General features: G+C 37.0%; 1 protein-coding gene across 6 annotated transcripts in view; it reads right to left on the bottom strand.

The window, feature by feature from the left end:
• Positions 1-22,531, bottom strand: part of PARP11 (poly(ADP-ribose) polymerase family member 11) — a 57,565-nt gene that overhangs the window by 16,426 nt on the left and 18,608 nt on the right. The window contains exons 2-6 of one of the 6 annotated variants that reach the window (XM_023735671.1): positions 17,719-17,758; positions 15,948-16,059; positions 14,259-14,395; positions 12,828-12,948; positions 7,256-7,331 (exon numbers count right to left, since the gene is read on the bottom strand). In XM_023735671.1, the coding sequence (XP_023591439.1) occupies positions 7,256-7,331; positions 12,828-12,948; positions 14,259-14,384 (323 nt within the window). In that variant the 5' untranslated portion in view covers positions 14,385-14,395; positions 15,948-16,059; positions 17,719-17,758. Of the gene's footprint in view, positions 1-7,255; positions 7,332-12,827; positions 12,949-14,258; positions 14,396-15,947; positions 16,060-17,718; positions 17,759-22,531 lie in introns of those variants that run through there. The other 5 variants (XM_023735673.1, XM_023735670.1, XM_023735672.1 and 2 more) reach the window with 5 other exon arrangements.

Genomic DNA, 22,531 nt, shown 5'->3' with positions numbered 1-22,531 from the left:
CATTTTACATATACATGAGTCTACCTGTAGGATAACCTCTTAGAAATGGAATTTCTGTGTCAAAGATTATATTTATTCACAATTTTGACAGATACTGCCCAAATGACCTCTATGGAGGTTATACTCATTGACATTCCCACTAGAAATGTAAAGAATGCCAATTTTCCAACAACCTCTCAAGGTTTGTTACTAAGCTTTTGAATTTCTGTCAATCGGTTAAAAAAAAAAAAAGTCAGGTATTGTTTTGGATTGAATTGTGTCCCCAAAAATATGTGCTGTAAATCCTAATCTCCACGCTTGGGGTTATAATTCCATTTGGGAATGGGTTGCCTTTGTTTTATGTTAATGATACAGGATTAATATAGTGTGTGTCTTGAGTCAATCTCTTTTGAGATATATAAACAAGCAAGGGGAAGCAGCAGAGATAGGGTAAAATACATGCCAAGACACATGGAGATCTCCAAGGAACCAGGAAGTAGAAGCTGAAGAGACAAGGACCTTCCTCCAGAGCCAACAGAAAGTCTTTCCCTAGAGCTGGCACTCTGAATTCAGACTTCTAGCCTCTAAAACTGCGAGAAAATAAATTTGTTTGTTAAAGCCATCCACTTGTGGTATTCCTGTTACAGTAGCACTAGATAACTAAGAGAATTTTATACCAGGAAGTGTGGGTGCTGCTCTCACAGATACCTAAAACGTGCAAGCGGTTTTAGAATTGGGTAATGGGTAGAGGCTGGAAGAGTTTTAAGGTACCTAACAGTGAAAGCCTAGATTGCTTTGAAGGGACTGTTGGTAGAAATGGACAACAAAGGCAGTTCTGGCAAGGGCTCAGAAGAAAGTGAGGAGAACCTTAGAGAAAGTCTCTATCATCTTAGAGAATACATATGGCACCAGCAACAGAATGTTGCTAGAAATGTGGATGTTAAGTGTGCTTCTGGTGAGGCTTCAAAAGAAAACGATGAGCACGTGATTGGACAATAGAGAAAGTGTGATGCTTTTTATGCAGTGGCAAAGAACTTGTCTGAATCATGTTCAAATGTCTGGTGGAAGGCAGAACTTGCAAGTAATGAACTTGGACATCTGGTTGATGAGATTTCTAAGCAAAATCTTAAAGGCGCCGCATGATTTCTCCTGGTCACTTTTAGTAAAATGTGAGAGGAAAGAGATGGACTTAAAAATGAACTGTGCAAAATGAAAACGGAATTTAAAGATCTGGAAAATTCTGTTGTACAAACTAAGGTCACGTGTCCTAGAATGTTTACCAAGGATGTGGTAATACAAGCTTTTGTTAAAGAGATTAAGCCTGTGACTGATGGATCTGACCAATTACCACAGCAGAAAATCCATCAGCTTAGACTAAAGGGGAAAGAGAAAAAATGAAAGGCAAGAATGCTGTCTGCCTCTTGGAATTCTACAGGCAGGAAACAGGCCAAAGGAGCTGCTCTGCTGTCCTCCAAGAAAAGAAGAGGATCATCCCTGGAGCAATCTGGAGATCAGCAGAAGTGTTGGAAGGAGCATGGGAAGCAGGGCCTTCTCGGTTTCCAAAGGTGGGGGCCGCGGTCTCCTAGATCTCAAAGGTTGGGGTTGCCACTCAGTCTAGGAAAATGGGGTCGCCTAAAGCCCAGGGAGCAGAGTTGCCGTCCCAAGAGGGCCTGGAAGGTGGAGCTGCAGAATCCATAGGGTGTGGCCAACATTCACAGTCTGGAGGGAGGGGCTGTTGCCGAGATGGTCTCAGACAACAGAGGATCGTTTTCAAGCCTTGAGAGCTAATGTAAATTGTTCTGCTGGGTTTTGGACTTGCTTGGTGCCTGTTATCCCTTCTTTCCTTCCAATTTCTCCCATTTCTAATGGAAATGTCTACCTTGTACCTGTTCTACCATTGTACTTTGGAAGTAGATAACTTGTATTCTAGATTTCACAGGTTAACAGATGAAGAGGATTTTTGCCCCAGGATGGAATTTGGACTTGGAGTTGATTTAAGACTTGTGGGATGATGTGACAGGGTGAATGTGCTTTGCATGTGACAAGGACTTGAGTTTTACAGGGGGGCAAAGGGTGAACGTTATGGATTGAATTGTGTTCCCCAAAAATATGTGTTGTAAATCCTAACCTCTATGCCTATGGTTATAATCCCATTTGGGAATGAGTTGTCTTTGCTATGTTAATGATACAGAATTAGTACAGGGTGTATCTTGAGTCAATCTCTTTGGAGATATAAAAAAGATTAAACACTCAAGGAAAAGGAGCAGAGATGGGATAAGATAAATGCCAAGACACATGGAGATCTCCAAGGAACCAGGAAACAAGCTTAAGAGACAAGGACCTTTCTCCAGAGCCAATAGAGAGAGAAAGGCTTCCCCTAGATCCAGCACTCTGAATTTAGACTTCTAGACTCCTAAGCTGTGAGAAAAAAAATTTCTGTTTGTTAAAGCCATCTACTTGTGGTATTTCTGTTATAGCAGCACTAGATAACTAAGACAGGTGTTAACTTGTATTTATCTTATTATAGGTGAGGTTGTATAAACTGTCCAAATTCTTCACCTATTTTTCTGATGGGCTGATTCCTAGGAGTACTTTATCTACTAGGGAGATTAGCTCTTTCACTGTGATAATGAGTAAAAACATTTTCTCCAGTCTTTTTTTTTTCTTTTCCTACTGTACTTGAAGTATCATTTTGCTGTGCAAAAGTTGTTTTTTAATGTAGCCCAGAACCTTCACTAATCGTAAATTCTTTGTCAACAGGAAGCATGTCTGTCTTATTTGCCATGCATAGAATAAATGCTCAGTACACTCCTGCAATAAACAAATGGACTTCTTCACTCAACTGTATTCTACCTGTTTCTCCACTTTTGTTATCTTGCTTATTATCCTTCATTTTGGTTAATTCTGTCCCTCCCCCATCTTGTTCTATGGTTTGTACAGTCCATGACAGAACAAAGCACTTGAACCAATTATGTGCTTCTTCCCCCCATTAATATATGTCGTTGTTGTTAGGTGCCATCGAATGAGTTCTGACTCACAGCAACCCTATGTACAACAGAACGAAACACTTCCTGGTCTGGTGCCATCCTCATAATCTTTGCTATGTTTGACCTATGGCTGCAGCCACTGCGTCAATCCATCTCATTGAGGGTCTTCCTCTTTTTTGATGACCATCTACTTTACCAAGCATGACGTCCTTCTCCAGGGACTGGTCCCTCCTTATCACATGTCCAAAGTACATGAGATGAAGTCTCGCCATCATTGCTTCTAAGGAGCATTCTGGCTGTACTTACTCCAAGACAGATTTGTTCATTCTTCTGGCAGTCCATGGTATATTTAATATCCTCCGCCAATACCATAATTGAAATGTATCAATTCTTCCGTTTTCCTTATTCATTGTTCAGTGTTTGCATGCATATGAGGCGACTGAAAATACCATGGCTTGGGTCAGGCACACCTTAGTTCTGAAAGTGACATCCCTGCTTTTCAATACTTTTTTAAAGAGGTCTTTTGCAGCAGATTTGCCCAACACAATATGTCATTTGCTTTCTTGACTGCTCCTTCCATAGGTGTTGACTGTGGATTCAAGTAAAATGAAATCCTTGACAACTTCAATATGTTCTCCATTTATCATGATGTTGCTTACTGGTCCAGTTGTGAGAATTTCTGTTTTATGTTGAGGTGTAATCCATACTGAGGCTGTGGTCTTTGCTTCAAGTCCTCTTCACTTTTAGCAAGCAAGGTTATGTCATCTGCGTATCACAAGTTGTTAATGATTCTTCTTCCAATCCTGATGCCCCATTCTTCTTCATATAGTCCAGCTTCTCAGATTGTTTGCTCAGCATACAGACTGAATAAATACAGTGAAAGGACACAACCCTGATGCACACTTTTCCTGACTTTGAACCACCCAGTATCACCCTTGTTCTGTTGGAACGACTGCCTCTTGAACTACGTATAGGTTCCTTATGAGCACAATTAAGTGTTCTGGAATTCTCATTATTTGAAAAGTTATCCATAATTTGTTTTGATCCACACAGTCAAATGCCTTTGCATAGTCAATAAAACACAAGTAAGCATCTTTCTCGTATTCTCTGCTTTCAGCCAAGATCCATCTGATATCAGCAATGATATCCCTTCATTCCACATCCTCTTCTGAACCTGGCTTGAACTTCTGATGGTCCCCTGACGATGTACTGCTGCAACTGCTTTTGAATTACCTTCAGCAAAATTTTACTTGCATGTGATATTAATGATACTGTTTGATAAATTCCGCATTCTGTCGGATCACTTTTCTTTGGAATGGGCATGAATATGGATCTCTTTCAGTCGGCTGGCCAGGTAGCTGTCTTCCAAATTTCTTGACATAGGCATGTGAGCACCTCCAGCACTGCATCCATTTGCTGAAACATCTCAACTGGTATTCTGTCAATTCCTGGAGCTCTGTTTTTCGCCAGTGTCTTCAGTGTAGCTTGGACTTCTTCCTTCAGTACCATTGGCTCTTGGTCATATGCTACTTCCTGAAATGGTTCAATGTTGATCAATTCTTTTTGGTACAGTGACTCTTGTGTATTCCTTCCATCTTCTTTTGATGTTTCCTGTGCCATTCAATATTTTCTCCATAGAATCCTTCAATATTGCAACTCAAGATTTGAATTTTTTATTCTTTCAGCTTGAGAAATGTCAAGCTTCCCTTTTGGTTTTCTAACTACAGGTCTTTGCACATTTCACCATAATACTTTACTTTGTCTTCTCAAGTTGCACTTTGAAATCTTCTGTTCAGCTCTTTCACTTCACCATTTCTTCCCTTCACTTTAGCTACTCTACATTCAAGAGCAAGCTTCAGAGTCTCATCTGACATCCATTTTGGTTCGTTCTTTCCTTTTTTTAATGACTTTTTGCTGTCTTCATGTATGATGTCCTTGATGTCATTCTACAACTCGTCTGGTCTTCAGTCATTTGTGTTCAATGTGTCAAATCTATTCTTGAGATGAACGCTAATTCAGGTGGGATATACTCAAGGTCGTACTTTGGCTCTCGTGGACTTGCTCTAATTTTCTTCAGCTTCAACTTGAACTTGCATATGAGCAACCGGTGGTTCTTTTCCGAAGTCAGCCCCTGGCCTCGTTCTGACTGATGATACTGAGCTTCTCCATCGTCTCTTTCCACAGATGTATTTGATTCGGTTCCTATGTATTTCATTTGGTGAGGTCCATGTGTACAGTCACCGTTTATGTTGTTGAAAAAACGTATTTGCAATGAGGAAGTCGTTCGTCTTGCAAAATTCTATCATGTGATCTCCTGTGTTGTTTCTATCATCAAGGCCATACTTTCCAGCTATTGACCCTTCTTCGTTATCATCTTCGATATTCTAATCACCAGTAATCATCAATGCATTGTGATTACGTGTTTGATCAATCTCAGACAGCAGAATGTGATAAAAATCTTCAATTTCCTCGCCCTTGGCATTAGCGGTTGATGCGTAAATTTGAATAACAGACGTATTAACTGGTCTTCCTTGCAGGTGTATGAATATTATCCTATCACCGACAGTACTGTACTTCAGGACAGACCTTGAAATATTCTTTTGACAGTGACTGTAACGCCATTCCTCTTCAATTTGTCATTCCTGACACAGCAGACTACATGACTGCCTGATTCAAAATGGCCAATACCAATCCATTTCAGCTCACTAATGCCTAGGATATCTATCTTTATGTGTTACATTTCATTTTTGACGACTTCCAATGTCCCTAGATTCATACTTTGTACATTTCACATTCCAATTATTAATGGATGTTTACAGCTGTTTCTTCTCATTTTGAGTAGTGCCACATCAGCAAATGAAGGACCCGAAAGATTGACTCCATCCACTTCATTAAGACTGACTTTACTTTGAGGAGGGAGCTCTTCCCCAGTCATCTTTTGAGTGCCTTCCAACCTGAGGGGCTCATCTTCCAGCACTATACCACACATTGTTCCACTGCTATTCACAGGGTTTTCACTGCCCAATTTTTTCTGAAGTAGACTGTCACATCCTTCTTCCTAGTCTGTCTTAGTCTGGAAGTTCCGCTGAAACCTGTCCACCATGGCTGGCCCTGCTGGTATTTGAAAATTGGTGGCATAGCTTCCAGTATCACAGTAACACGCAAGCCGCCACAGTACAACAAACTGACAGACATGTGGGACCAATGTATACCAGATATAATAACACACAATTACAATAATATTTTCCATTCAGATGTCACATTTTTTTCTCCCAGATTACATATTCTTTGAAGATAAGTAATTCCTTTATTATATTCCTTGTACTTTAAGAACAAGGATATGATATAGCTGGTAAGGAAATAATATTCCCCCATATCTCACAGAAATGCTACAACATTCATAATATAAGTATTTGAATAACTTTTAAATCATGATACTAAAATATAAATCAAAACAAACTGTAAGAAACTTAAAATTTTTCTTTCTTTACTCTAATTCTTTCATATTTCCCTGGAAGTAGCAAATGAGTATTCCCAACAATTCACATGTTAGCATTTGTTTGTTTCATTTTAAATTATTTGAGCAAAAGGAATTTCAATCCGTGCTTGCGGAATCATTTCAGTTAATAGGAGACAAGGTCTTCCCTTCATTTCCATTCACAGGAAAAATAAATACTTATTCTCTCCTGGAATTTACTTTCTTTGCATACTTTCTCTTTTCATAGCCAGAGAGCAAAAAGGAAAATGTGCAATGCAGATCCAGGGAACAAGAAGCTGTGCTATTGTTATATTGTGCTGCCATCTTCCTCAGGACTTCTTTAGTCACTTTAGGCTTGAAATCACTTCTAGGAGTTGCCCAGTGGGGATCAACGGAGGTGGGGACAAGGTAGGAAGCTGCCTTGGATTTATGGCCCAAATAAATGGATGGTTCTTCAATAATTCAGACTTATCTCAGTAAGTTATTTTAAGGATTTATAGCATGGACCATAAGGCAATTTGTTACAAACATGCAAAGTGCTCTAAAGAATCGAACAATATAAATATACAAAGGACGATGCAAAAAAAAAAAAAAACAGGAAAGGAAAGCACTGACAGAAAACAATGACAGTGCTATTTCTCAATAAATAAGAGATTCAATATTTAAAAGATCAATATTAAGATTATTAAATAACCTACCAAAGACTTTCAGTTTATTTCTTTTTCTGTCAAATACTAAGGGAAGGGAGAGGAAAAGAAAACCATACACTCTCCAAATCCCACTCTTTCTACCCCTATTCTCTTTACAATACCTGAAAGCACTGATAGAAAAGGGGGCTCTTTTTACTAATCGCTGTTTTCCAGTGGTGAGATTCACTTGCTTCATTTCTGTATACAAAGACAAAGATATTAGATAAGTCATAGAAACATACTGTGCTATAAACTGTCATGAAGATTTTCAGCAACACCACATGATAATCAGGAGTCATGGTGCTTTGGGAGTAGCTGACAAGCAGAGTATATTAAGGATACGTTACCATGTATCTATTTATCACGTCATAAAAGTGTCAAGGGAGCACAGCTTCATTGCTCCATCTCAGCTCACACATAAAGATGCTAATGTCACACACTGCTCAGTATGCAGGGTGTATTCGCCTCTGTATTACACTTAAGAGGCTAAACAGATACTAAAATACAAGAGTTCTAATCTTAGGAAAATTAAGAGTACCAGAAAGGGAAAAAAAATCATAGTATTAAATCTTTTGGCTGGTTTATTAAGTGCAAATATGTACTGTGATCTTTTCACAAATTTTGGAAATAATAAAAAAGGATACATTCTCATTATAAAACTTAGAAAACTCATAGAATTTCAAAAATGTGTACACTTCTTGCCTTTTCTTTAAATTGTACATCTTTAAATTGTAAATTCATTAAATTGTGTATCTACACAAAAATACAGAAAACCTAGTTAGGCCCAATAAATACTTCTATAAAAGACTCTAGTGATAAAAAATTAACTAGTTAACTGACTAAAGGTATTACAGGCATACCTCGGTTTATTGTGCTTTGCTTTACTGCACTTCGAAGATATTGCATTTTTTACAAAACGCAGATTTGTGGCAATGCTGCATCCAGCAAGTCTATCGGCGCCAGTTTTCCAACATGTGCTCACTTCGTGTCTCTCTGTCACATTTTGGTAATTCTCTCAATACTTCAAACTTTTTCATTGTTATTATATCTGTTATGGTGATCTGTGATCCGTGATCTTTGATGCTACTATTGTAATTGTTTCGGGGCACCATGAACTTCTCCCATATAAGACGGCGAACTTAATAAATGCGTATGTCCTGACCGACCAGTCATTCCTCCATCTCTCTCCCTGTCCTCTGGCCTCCCTATTCCCTGAGACATGACAATATTGAAATTAGGCCAATTAATAACCCTGCAATGGTCTCTAAGTGTTTAAGTGAAAGGAAGAGTCACACGTCACTCACTTTAAATCAAAAGGTAGAAATGATTAAGCTTAGTGAGGAAGGCATGTCAAAAGCTGAGACAGGCCAAAAGCTAGGCCTCTTGTGCCAAAGAGTTAGCCAAGCTGCAAACGCAAAAGAAAAGTTCTTGAAGGAAATTAAGAGTGCTATTCCAGTGAACACACAAATAATAAAAAAGTGACAGCCTTATTGCTGACATGGAGAAAGCTCTAGTGGTCTGGATAGAAGATCAAACCAGCCACAACATTCCCTCAAGCCAAAGCCTAATCCAGAGTAAGGTACTAGCTCTCTTCAATTCTTTGAAGGCTGAGAGAGGGGAGGAAGCTGCAAAAGGAAAGTCTGAAGCTAGGAGAGGTTGGTTCATGAGGTTTAAGGAAAGAAGCCGTCTCCATACAGAAAAGTGCAAAGTGAAGCAGCAAGTGCTGATGTAGAAGCTGTAGCAAGTTATCCAGAAGATCTAGCTAAGATAATTGATGAAGGTGGCTACACTAAACAACAGATTTTCAATGGAGACAAACCAGCCTTATATTGGGAGAAGATGCCATCTAGGACTTTCAAAGACAATACTGGGCTTCAAAGCTTCAAAGGACAGGCTGACTCTCTTGTTAGGGGCTAATGCAGCTGGTGCCTTTAAGTTGAAGCCAATGCTCATTTTCCATTCCAAAAATCCTAGGGCCTTTAAGAATTATGCTAAATCTACTCTGCCTGTGCTCTATAAATGGAACAACAAAGCCTGGATGACAGCACATCTGTTTACAACATGGTTTACTTAGTATTTTAAGCCCACTGTTGAGACCTACTGTGCAAAAAAAAAGATGCCTTTCAAAACATTACTGCTCACTGACAATGCACTTGGTCATCCAAGGGCTCTGATGGAGATGTACAAGGAGATTAATGTTGTTTTCATGCCTGCTAACACAACATTCATTCTGCAGCTCATGGATCAAGGAGTAATTTTGACTTTCGAGTCTTATTATTTAAGAAATACATTTTGTAAAGGTTACACTCCAACATAAAGAAAACAAAAATCCCCATAAATGGACTAATAAACAACATCATGATAAACAGAGAAAATACTGAAGTTATCACGGATTTCATTTTACTTGGATCCACAATCAACATCCATGGAAGCAGCAATCAAGAAATCAAACGACGCACTGCATGGGCAAATCTGCTGCAAAAGACCTCTTTAAAGTGTTAAAAAGCAAAGATGTCACTTTAAGGACTAAAGTGTGCCTGACCTAAGCCATGGTGTTTTCAATCGCCTCATATGCATGTGAAAGCTTCACAATGAATAAGGAAGATGGAAGAAGAATTGATGCCTTTGAATTATGATGTTGGCAAAGAATATTAAATACACCATGGACTGCCAGAAGAATGAACAAATCTGTCTTGGAAGAAGTACAGCCACAATGGTCCTTAGAAGCAAGGATGGTGACACTTCGTCTCACATACTTCGGACATGTTATCAGGAGGGACCAGTCCCTGGAGAAGGACATCATGCTTGGTAAAGTAGATGGTCAGTGAAAAAGAGGAAGACCTTCAATGAGATGGATTGACACAATGGCTACAAGAATGGGTTCAACCACAACAATGATTCTGAGAACGATGCAGGAATGGGCAGTGTTTTCGTTCCCTTGTACACGGGGTTGCTATGAGCTGGAACCGACTGGACAGTACCTAATAACAATAACAACAACAACAACAACATGGCTGCCATATATAGTGATTCCTCTCATGGATTCGGGCAAAGTAAATTGAAAACCTTCTGGAAAGAATTCACCATTCTAGATGCCATTAAGAACACTCATGATTCATGGGAGTAGGTCAAAATATCAACATTAACAGGAGTTTGGAAGAAGTTGATTCCAAACCTCATGGATGACTTTGAGGGGTTCAAGACTTCAGTGGAGGAAGGAACTGCAGATGTGGTGGAAACAGCAAGAGAACTAGAATTAGAAGTAGACCCTGAAGATGTGAATGAATTGCTGCAAACTCATGATAAAACTTTAACGGACGAGGAGTTCCTTGTTATGGATGAGCAAAGAAAGTAGTTTCTTGAGATTAAATCTACGCCTGGTGAAGATGCTGTGAACATTGTTGAAATGACAACAAAGGATTTAGAATATTACATAACCTTAGCTGATAAAGCAGTGACAGGGTTGAGAGGACTGACTCCAGTTTTGAAACAAGTTCTACTCTGGGTAAAATGCTATCAAACAGCATCGAATGCTACAGAGAAAATCTTTCGTGAAAGGAAAAGTCAACTGATGCAGCAAACTTCATTGTTGTTTCTTATTTTAAGAAATTGCCATAGCCTCCTAACCTTCAGCAACCGCCACCCTAACTAGCAGCCTTCAACACTGAGGCAAAACCCTCTACCAGCAAAAAGATTATGACTCGCTGAAGGCTCAGATGATGGTCAGCATTCTTTAGCAATGAAGTATTTTTTAATTAAGGTATGTACATTATTGTTTCAGACCTAATGCTACTGCACACTTAACAGACTATAGTATAGTGTAAACATAACTTTTATTTGCACTGGGAAACCCAAAAATTTGTGTGACTCGCTTTAGTGCGTTGTTCGCTTTATTGCAGTGGTCTTGAACTGAACCTGCAATATCTCCGAGGTATGCCTAATATTTTGTTTTTTCATCTATGCCTCACCCAAGGGAATATTTACCAGGTAAATTATTCATTTCCAGAAAGGTAAGTAATAAGTCTTAATAGACAGTCTATCTTCTCTAATTGAAATCACTGCATTCCAAAATAAAGAGCTTCAACCACCTGGGCAAATGCTAGTATAGAGGTATAAAGCATGTTCTGCCCCTTCTGTATTCTAGACTCTGCAAACACTGGCATTACCACAGTGCAGAGAAAAAGCAAGATCATCTCAGCACATGCAGCAAAACCTGTGGTACCTTCTTATGCCACCTCATTTTGAGTTTACTTTTTTTTATGGAGAACTCAAGTTGACTAGCAGCAGAATTGCTGGGCCTAATAACTAAATAGTACATGTGAAATGCTAATAACTACATCCTTAAAACAGTATCATTATACAGAACATTGGGGAACTTGAGTTATTACATATAACTCATCCTCTATGAAAAAGATATTTTCTATTAAACTACGTTGTCTGAGAGAAAGCTTCCAAAAATGCAATTTATTAGACAATGTTCTTTCAGCCTGGCTTGCTGAATTATCTACCAAATTCTTTGATAAATTTCATCCTCTAAATGCAACCTGATGTCTGTATATATCATTCTGCTTCAGTACTGCTCCAAAAACAGCACTTGTACACAAGACTAAAAATGTCTACCAGACACCTTCTGCCCAGACTGCAGCAGAAAGACAAATGTCAGGGTCTCTATAGGCAGCTTATTTGCCTAACATCATAAAAAAAAGTTATGGTTAGTCAGGAGTAAGAATCTGATGATTTTAACTCTTGAGACTAAAAACAGCACGAGAAACAACTTTGGTGGGACAGTAACCATTAGATATTTGGTTCCATCAACCTCTTACTGGACGAATCCCCTTCACCGTTTCTGAGACTTGCTGCATCCAAAGGAATTTCCTAAGGTTTCACCCCCTACCTCAACCACAACACATGACTAACTGTGCCATAAGGCGCTACTCACAGAAGCTAGGAAGAATAGCTAGAACACTGAGCTGTGTAGCACCAAAGTGCACTCTTATTGAGAAAACCTCCCATCCATGTCTTGTTTGGCTCTAAGCAGCAAACAGCTAAAGCTAGCAGCTTGAAACCAAAAGGATCGAATCCAAAAGATTTTTCATGGGATACCTAAAAACATGCCAATATTTTTATCATGGTGAAGTTCAAAGTAGGGCTGATTTCCAATTAGCTGGCTAATATGTGAAAGAGTCAAAGAAATCAGAAAATGGCAGAAGACAATACTCATTTAAAGAAATCGTTTTCTGGCAAGGGTACCAGGAGAGGGGTCATTCAGTTGAACTTTGGTCTTGAAACTATCACAGCTACCTATATGACTTTGACTGTCACTTAGCCTCTCAGTTTGATCCTTAAAATAAAAAGGCTCATACTTATTTCACAAGACTTCTGGAATGATGAATAAAATAAGAGCTATATTTTGTGTTCCTTAGAAGAGAAACATTACATAAAGTTACATAAAGTCAAAATATATGACAACCTCCACATACATTAATATCTATAAGCACATAAACATGCCTTTATGAAAGGCAATGTTGTTCAAGGAGATTTTAAATCTTGAATTTGTAGAGAGGTATTCTGTACATTATGAAAAGGATTTACTTCACTATCTGCAAATAAATCAACTAATCCTGATCTTCAGAGCTGTAGATTTTACCATATCAATATACTAAAAACACACAACTATTAGGGAAAAAAACATACCTGCAAAGTCTATCTTGTAGCTGAATTTGGAAGTAGTAAAAGAAATGGAGCCACAAGGGTTTGTTTTGAAGCTTTTTTCGATATCTTCACTGCTAACTGAACACTGAATGTTGGTATCCGGCTTTAAGACAAACCAGAAAGTTTCATTTACCAGCTGTTCACATTAACGGCTTGGCCACAGAAGTGGTACTGTGGTCACAGAAACAGAGAATGGAGGGACCAGGGAAACTTACTAATCTGTTCCCAACATACAAGGAGAATGGCAGCTAAGTCAGCATGTTAAAAATGGTTTAAGGATCTTTAGGCAGGGCTTCAAACCAGTTCAAACTGGTTCAGTCATGGATGCCAAAGCAAAATCAGAAGAGACTCGAATTTTTAAAATTTGAGTGAAGCAGAACAATAACTGGAACAGGAAAAATTACTGGTCTTAGCCCTGGAATGGGAGACTTGGAAGAGCCATAGTGAGCCCCTTCAGGAGCCTGATAGGAGAGACTGGATTACTGCCTGGTCTGTGGAGAGCAACACACATTCAAAGTGGCACGGATGGCCACCATCTCTGAGCGGGGCACTGCTGTTTCCAATTCTGCCAGTTGAGAGATTTGGTTGCTATGCAATGTGCACACTGCCCTTGTCTTCTAAGAGGGAGACTAAGTTTCTAGCAGGGCTTCAGCTCATAATTTTTCCCGTTCTGGTTCACCCACATTTTAAAAATTCAGGTCTATTTGGGTTTCACTTCGTCACCCATGACTGAACTGGGAACAATCAGTTTGAAGCCCAGTTTTCAGCAAAGAAACTTCAATAACTGGTTTTAGTCACTTTTTCAAAATTATTACAATTTTTTACAGTCACCTTCCTAAGTGGCTCAAATTAAATCTTCTTTAAGCAGCCTTGTGAGGTAAAAAAAGAACACAAGTCTTGGAGTCTGGCTTCAAATTCCAGCTTAATCATGAACTAGCTATGTGGCCCTGGACAAATGGCTTTTCTGAGTATCACTTTCCTTGACTGTAAGACAGGGTATTAGTATCTGCCTCAGAGTTGTTGTAAGGATAAAGGAGAAAATACATGTACAGGACCTAACATAATACCTGGCATACAGAAGGTGTTTTATATGGACTTGTTCTTGTCCCTTTCTCTTTGTCCATCAAATCAAACTTGGAGTTGCTCAGATGTACTGATACCATGCAACTCTCAGTCACATTTGCCCTCTGTACACACAGTAAACACACACTGTTTCTTCTAAATATATTATTGTGAAAACCTGGGGAAAAGAAAAGGAAAAGGACTAGAATTTCTAACTTTTCTTTTTTTAAGCTATCTGATTTCCTTAAGGTTTGATTTTTTTCAGGTTGTGCATCCATATTCATTTTATACATCAGCAAGATGATGCTAAGTGACTCTACATCCCTCTGCTAAATCAAGGAGAGGAGATACCTGGAACATGTGCCACTTGCCACATTCCGCCAAGTAAAACCAGCCCCACTGGGTATCTGACGTGTCCATCTCATCCATCTCGCTATCTGTCACTCTGGAGAAGAATTCTTCTGCTTTGTGAAACATCTCCTGAAATGCTAGAAAGAGGAAGAGGAACAAATATTTCTATTAATAACTAATGTACTCTTTACAGATCATTTTTCTTCTTTACAAAGAACTATATTAAGTGTCTTTCCCACAAAGACACTTTAGAAACAGCATTCTATCTTGCATATTGGCTCTGCAGACAAATATTTTTAAATATTGAATATGATTTTTTAAAACATATCAGACAAATAACAATACTCTTAGGTGGGATATATCAATGTCCACACAACCATTTAAGTAAGCTATATCAACATCTATAGGGACTTCAAATTCTTGGTATAGCTCCAAGAAATTTCTTAGTGTATGTTCATGTATTTGGTCAAAAGGAGTCATGCTATCACTAGTTAAGAACAAATGTATCTGATTCTTGTTTTAGCATTCATTATTTCATTCAATGGCATGGAAAGATGTTTATAATACATGGTGCTGAGACAACCAAAAAAATAAAGCATGATGCAATTTTAATACAAACTACATCTATATTTACCCATGAGAATATGTGTGTATGTATATATGGGTATGTGTATATAATGTAAATATATACACCTAGAATGAAGTCTGGATGAATATACAACAATTTATCATAGTTATTTCTGTGTACTGGGATGATAATAATAATAATAGTTAACCCTTATATAGATCTTACTAAGCGCCAAGTACTATTCTAAGTACTGTATAGACAGTAACTCATTTATGCGTTATAACAACCCTATAAGGTAGGTACTATTATTACCCTACATTTATAAATGAGGAAACTGAGGCACAGAGAGGTCATACAATACGGAAGCCAGGATTCAAACACAGGCAGTCTGGCTCCAGGATCTGTGCTCTTAACCACCATGATATACTAGCTTATACTTCATTATCAATAGTTCTACAATTTTAAGTATACCGAGGAACTTATGTACACACTATCTTTGAAAAGTTTTGAATATGCTTGGGTGGAGATTGTGATGTAGAGGAGGTCACTAGGAAAGGGGTAAAGGGCTGGTCAAAGGAGATTAACTTTATCTGAAATGTGGCTTTCTGTCCTCATTCTTTAAGGTTTTTTAAATTAATAATTTAAATTTACACAACCAATACATTAAAACATTCTCCTTCCAAAAAATCAGATCATTCAGCGTAAAGCTAAAGAATTTTCTGACCACCACTTCCGTTCTCACCCTCCTTCTTCAAGGTTAACCAATACTATCAATTTACTACTATGTATCTTCCAGACTTTTCTATGTGTGTGTGTATGTGTGTGAGAGTCTATGTGTAATCATATACACACATAAGAGCATATATGCTTACTGATGATTTGTTAAAAATCTGAGTTTCTATATTTTTACAAAGAATATGCACTACTTGGGTAATTTTTAAAATACTTGTTTTTAATTTCATTATTTAAATGTACATCCTGTTTTTGTGCCTGGGATAAGATCCCATTACCTTGTCTAGGCCACAGTTTCCTCTTCATAAAACGGAGATTAAAGATTCCTTCCTTATTGAGTTTTTGTTAGAAATGAATGAGACAATGCATTAAAGTACCAAGTACAGTACCTGAGCAGAATGAAGGGGGCTTATTTTTTATTCATTTTTGGAAACTCTCTCCAAGGAATGCGTTATGATAATTTTCTGGACTTTTCCTTCATGTTTTAAAGTTGACTGGCTGCTGAGAATGAAAAATAGAACATCTTAGATCAAGAGCTTCAGGTTTAGGACCCAATATTTACCTTATATACATTTTAACCAGAAAATAAAGGCAATCATCTAAAATTTAGGATCAACTGCCCAGTTTAACTATTCACAATTCTTGTTTCCTTCTTCTATTATTATTCATATCTTTTGGCAATTTTACTGTTTGTGGAGAGAGAGAGCAAGAGTGACCTTAAATTAGTTTTTCTTCTGAAAATAATTCAAAAAATCTGGAAGAATGAGTTTGAAACTAATAGTTAAGATAAATATTTGGATTAAAAAAAAAAAAAAAAGAAATCTGTTGCCTTCGAGTCAATTCTGACTCATAGCAATCCTACAGGACAGAGTAGAACTGCCCCATACATAAGGTTTCCAAACTGCCGCTGGTGTATTCGAACTGCTGACCTTTTGGTTAGCAGTCAAACGCTTAACCACTGTGCCACCAGTGCCTTATAAATTCTATATTATCTCTATTAGAAAAGGTAATGGGAAATAGAAAAGTACCTTTTATACAGCATACCTGTAACATGTGGGCTTTGCTAAATCACATTGTCCCTAAGATCATAATTTAGGCCCATGTTACAAGTATTTTACCAAAGCCCTTTAAGAACTTCCTGTAATAAACAGCTTTGTGAGGAAGCTAAGACAGATCCATACTTATCCTATTTTAGAAAGGACAGCACTATGGGCAGGTATCAGTGTATCGAGTACTCCTAAAGCACTTCAAATTTTTATAAAATTCCTTGTCAATTTACTAATCTTTTCCCCCACAGCCTAATGTGTAGGATAAGTCATTATTCTCCAAATAGAGTCAGGAAAAAAAATAAAATAACAAAACAGAGCAGAGAAAAATAAAATTATTTTGTCTATAACCACAGAGTTAACATTACAAAGATTAAACGAACACCCAAAGCCTCCTGAGCATTAGTTCTTCCCTAAGCTGCCAAGCCTCACTGCCTCATTTTCATATATGGACAGTTATTCCTTCTCTTCTCTGTTGCCAAGGATTAATTTAATTGCTTTTCTTCACAGATGCTCTGGCTTTCTTTCAAAAGATTCATTTCACAAAACTAAAACTTACGATTTTCTACAAGTTTCTCTTCGAAGGAATGGCTATTCCATATAACTAGGCTCAAGAAGGAAGTTCAAGTTTAAATTTATAACTTTAAAATACTGTAACCATAGCAATAACGGCTCTAGGTTAGAACACATCTACAGACAATAAAAAGAATGTATGCAAGTTATCAGTCGTTGTGTAGGCATTTAATAGAATTAGTTCAGCTACTATGCGTGCCTTGATTTTCCTGTTTTTAATTGGCAGATAATGACACTTTCTGCTCTTCAGACTGTAAGAAAAAAAGCTAGTATAATGTGGCAAAGTATTTTGTAAATTTTGAAGTGCAATGGGTATGCTGGTGGAACCTGTCTGTGATGCTATCTACTCCAAAAAGAATCTTTATTTATAGAGCCTGGGGGCAGTCAGTCTGGATTATCAAATTGAATGACTATGGGGAAAATGAGTTTAAAAGTCAAAATACCCTGGTCTATACAAAGAAAATAATGCTGCCTTCTAGACTGGTTAAAAGCTTTTTGATGTTTATTAGAAGAAACACAATATAATTAATTTTGTTAGTACCTTGAGGAAATCACATCTGGTAATGAAAACTCCCTTGGTTCTAGAGAAAGAAAATCCAAAACCTGATATTAAAAGCTTAAAAACAGGCAGACAGAGTAAGGAACTCAGTGGGCCCTCTCCCCAGGAAAATAACATCTTAACTGATGAAAATTATTTAAAAAATAAAATAAAGTTTCTGGAAATTGTCCTAAGGGCATACAACAAGTGGAAAAACATCCATTCAAGAAAATCTACTAAATCTCAGTAAGAACAGTGACTCTGGCATCTGCACCATGGCCTGCTCCATTACTCCCACTCTACCAGCTCCGTGTTATGGAAGCTCCACCACTGGCACGTGCAGCCAAAAAGACAGAGGATTCTTCTCTCTCCAGCAACCAGTCTGGGGCTACAGTTTCATTCCAGGAGCAACAAACAGCTAGCTATAGGTATATATATATATACCATGCAAATGACAATCATACGAGAGGCTATACTGATATCAGAGCATTTCTCAACCCCTCCAGCCTTGAGGGGTACATAGATGATACAAAAGTTAAGTACTGGGCTATTAACCAAAAGATGGGTGGTTCACACTCACTCAGAGGAGCCTTGGAAGAAAAGCCCAGCAATCTGCTTCCAAAAGGTCACAGCAATGAAAACCCATGGAACGTAGTTCTACTCTGACACAGATGGGGTTGCCATGAGTCAGAATAGATTTGACGGCAACTGGTTTGTTTCATTATAAATACGTTCAGAGAACTAAAATAAACCATGCTTAAAGGAATGTAAGATGACAATGTCTCATCAAATGGTATCATTAAAGAGACAGAAATTATTAAAAAGAACCAAATGGAAATTCTGGAGTTGAAAAGTTCAATAACCAAAATGAACAACTCACTAGGGTGGGTCAGCAGTAGATTTGAGCTGATAGAAGAAGGAAAGAGAGAATTTGATGATACATTGATACATATTATGCAATTTGAAGAAGAGAGAAAAAAATGAAGAAAAATGAGCAGAACCTGAGAAATGTAGGTTACCATTAAATGCACCAAGATACACATAATGGAAGTACCCAAAGATGAGAAAAGGACAGAAAAAATAGTTGAAAAATTATGGCTAAAAACTTTTCAAATGAGAAACATTTATCTACACATCCTAGAAGCTCAACAAACTCTAATTAGGACAAAGAGATCCAAATGCAGACACATCACAGTCAAAATGTGTGAAAGTAAAGGACAAACAGAAAATCTTAAAAGTGGCAAGAGGAAAGCAAGTCATCACATAGAAGGGAACCCTAAGAAGATTAACAGCTGACTTCTCATCTGAAACAATACAGGCCAGAGGCAGTGTGGTGACCTACTCAAAGCACTGAAAGTAAAAATCTGTCAACCAAGAAACTATATCCAGCAAAACCATCTTCCAAAACCTGAAGGTAAAATAAAAATATTCTCATATAAAAACTGAGAAAATTCACTGCTAGCAGACCTGCCTTACAAGAAATACTAAAGGAAGTTCTTCAGGCTGAAAGCATGGGACACTAGGCAGTAATTCCAGCACACACGTACATACACATACACACACACACACAAAAGAGCACCAGTAAAGATAATTATGCAGGTAATTTAAAAGACAGTATAACTGCATATTTCTTCTTTCATTTCTTGACTGATTTAAAAAGCAATTACAAACAATATGTATTTAATTACATGTTAATACAAAATTGTAGTATGCTTGGTAATAAGGGCATAAAGGAGGTGGGTGGGAACAGCTGTATTGGAGTAAGGAAATGATACCACATGGTAATTTAAATCCACAGGAAGAACAGAATAACAAAGGATAAATAAGAAGGTTAATATAACTAACTAAATATATACTTGCTTTCCTTTATTCTATCAACTTCCTTAAAAGATCTAAGATTTTATAAAGTAAAAATGATAACAATGTATTGTTGAGTTTGTTACACATAATATGTATAACAATAATAGTACAAAAAAGGAAGGAATGGAGCAACGTAAGAGGGAAGTTTCTGTATTTCAGTGGAAGTAAGTCAGTACAAATCTAAAGTAGACTCTGGTAAGTTAAGATCTATATTGTAAGCCCTCTAAGAAAATAACTCCAAAAACTAATTTTAAAATTAATAAAAGAAACCAAAATGTTACACTAGAAAATATCTGCTTAGTAAAAAGAATGCAATAAGAGGAATAGAGGAACAAAACAAACATGAGAAATATTGAAAACAAAAAACAAAATGGCAGATGTAAACTGAACCACATCAATAACCACATTAAATATGCATGAACTAAACAATCTAATCAAAAGACAAAGATTGTCAGATTAGATTCAAAAAAAAAAAAAAGATCCAACTGATTACAAAAGACACACTTTACATTCAAAGGTACAAGTAAGTTCAAAAAAAAGGATATATATACATACATATATATATAGTACATATATATATATATATATACCAAACAAATGACAATCATACTAGGGGCAGTCCTGATATCAGAGCACATAGACTTAAAAAAAAAAAAAAACAAAACTAGAGACAAATAGGGACATTTCTTAACAAGAGTCAATCCACCAGAAAGATGTAACAATTACAAGGATATCTGTATCTAACAACTGAGTACCAAAATGCTTGAAACAAAACTGACACAATTGAAGGGAAAAACAGACAGTCCAACAGTAATAGCTGGAGATTTCAATACCCCACTTCCAACAATGAAAAGAACAACAGAAGATCAGCAAAGAAACAGGACATTTGAACACCACTACAAACCAACTAGACCAAAGGGTATCAATAAATGACACAATAACAGCAGAATACACATTCTTCTCAAGTGCACAAAGAACGTTCTCCAGAATAGATCATATGTTAGGCCATAAAACAAGTTTGAATAAATATAAAAGGACTGAAATCAAAGTATGTTTTCTAACCATGTGGAATTAAATTAGAAATCAAGAACAGAAGAAAATTTGGGAAATTCACAAATAATGTAAAAATTGAACAACAAACTCCTAAATTATCAATGAGTCAAAGAAGAAATCACAGGCAAATTAGAAAATATTCTGAGATGAATAAAACAAAAACACAACATACCAAAACCTATAGGATGCAGCTAAAGCAGTGCTCAGGGAGAAATTTATAGCTGTAAATGCCTATTAAAAAAAAAAAAAAAAAAAAGATCTCAACTCAATAGTCTAACATTTCACCTAAAGGAACTAGAAAGAAAAGAACAAACTAAGCCCAAAATAAGCAGAAGAAAGGAGATAATAAAGATTAGAGCAGAAATAAATCAAGTAGAGGATAGAAAAAATAGAGAAAATCAATAAAACCAAAAGTTAGTTATTTGAAAAGAAAAGCAAAATTGACAAACCTTTAGGGAGACTGAAAATGTAAAAAAGAATGAAGACTCAAAGAATTAAAGAGAAGGACATCACCACCTATCTTACAGAAATAATGAGGATTGTAAGGGAATACTATGAAAAACTCTATGCTGACTGTTTAGAAAACTTAAGTGAAATGGACAAATTCCTGCACAGATACAATTTATCAAAAATAACTCACGAAGAAATAGAAAATATCAATAGGCCAATAACAAATACAGGCAGTCCCCAACTTATGATGGGGATGATGGGGTTCCATTCCAATGACTCCATCATAAATCAGTTCTGACCTAAGTTGAATATCTCATTTCTTTTTTTTTAGTTTTCATTATTACTGTCTTTTATTACCAGTATCTTTACAAATCTGATCTTTATGTCTTTAGAGGTTGGAAACATTACATATAAACTTACAGATATATTTTGATACATACATACATAAAAAGTATACAAATCATAAAAATTTACTCCAACAGTGAAGAACTGGACAACGTCAGCATTTTGTCAGTTGCAGTAATAACTCTACTTGTGGAAGGTTCTGGATCATTTGGATTATCCCTGAGAATGGGGGTGGCATTTCTAGTCAGAAAATTAGTGACAGTTGTCTGTATGGTCCTTTTCTTTTTTTTTCTTCCTATATTTCACAGTAACATCTCAATGCTTCCCGAATCTGCCTATCAACTTTAGCAAAGCGATCAGTGTTTGGGTCCATGTTTTCAAGCAACTGAAGACCCCAATTTAGTTTAGAAAACTAAATCTGTACAGCAGTGTTTTGAACAGTAAGTCAAAAAATTGAACATCTTTGGGTGAACATCTGAGAATGGTAACATCAGCAAATTACACATTGCAACACTGTACATAGTAGATATTACTAACGATAAGTTGTGTCAAAAAATAAAAAATAAAAGACGGTTGCAAGTGCAGTTCACTGTAACTGGAATATGTCTTAATTTGCGAACTACCTGTAAAGATATCAAATTGGTAATTTAAAAACTGTCCACAAAGAAAAGTACAGACACAGATGGTTTCACTGGTGAATTCTACCAAACATTCAATGAAAATTCAATACCAATGCATCACAAAAACTACAGAAGAGCAAGGAAAATTCCTCAACTCATTCTATGAGGCCAGTATTACCCTGATACCAAAACCAGAAAAAGACAACACAAAAAAAGAAAACTAGAAACCAATACCACTTATAAATAAGAAAAAAAATCCTAAACAAAATACTGGCAAACTGAATTCAGCAATATATAAAAAGGAGATTACATCATTGTACAAATAACTTCAAATATAAGAATCAGAACAAAACCAATTCCTATGAGGTGGAGGTCAAATATATCCCATATTTCCACATTCTCCAAGCTTCCGTTCCACTTTATCCCTGACACAGGCCAGTCACCCTCCCCTCAGCACTCTTCCCTCCCCCATTTGGGCTGGGCAATTC

This window comes from Trichechus manatus, unplaced genomic scaffold (genome assembly GCF_000243295.1).
Source record: "Trichechus manatus latirostris isolate Lorelei unplaced genomic scaffold, TriManLat1.0 scaffold00081, whole genome shotgun sequence".
Taxonomy (NCBI): Eukaryota; Metazoa; Chordata; class Mammalia; order Sirenia; family Trichechidae; genus Trichechus; species Trichechus manatus.
The sequence above is the reverse complement of the archived record's forward strand: the minus strand, read 5'-3'. Positions and strand labels throughout refer to the sequence as shown.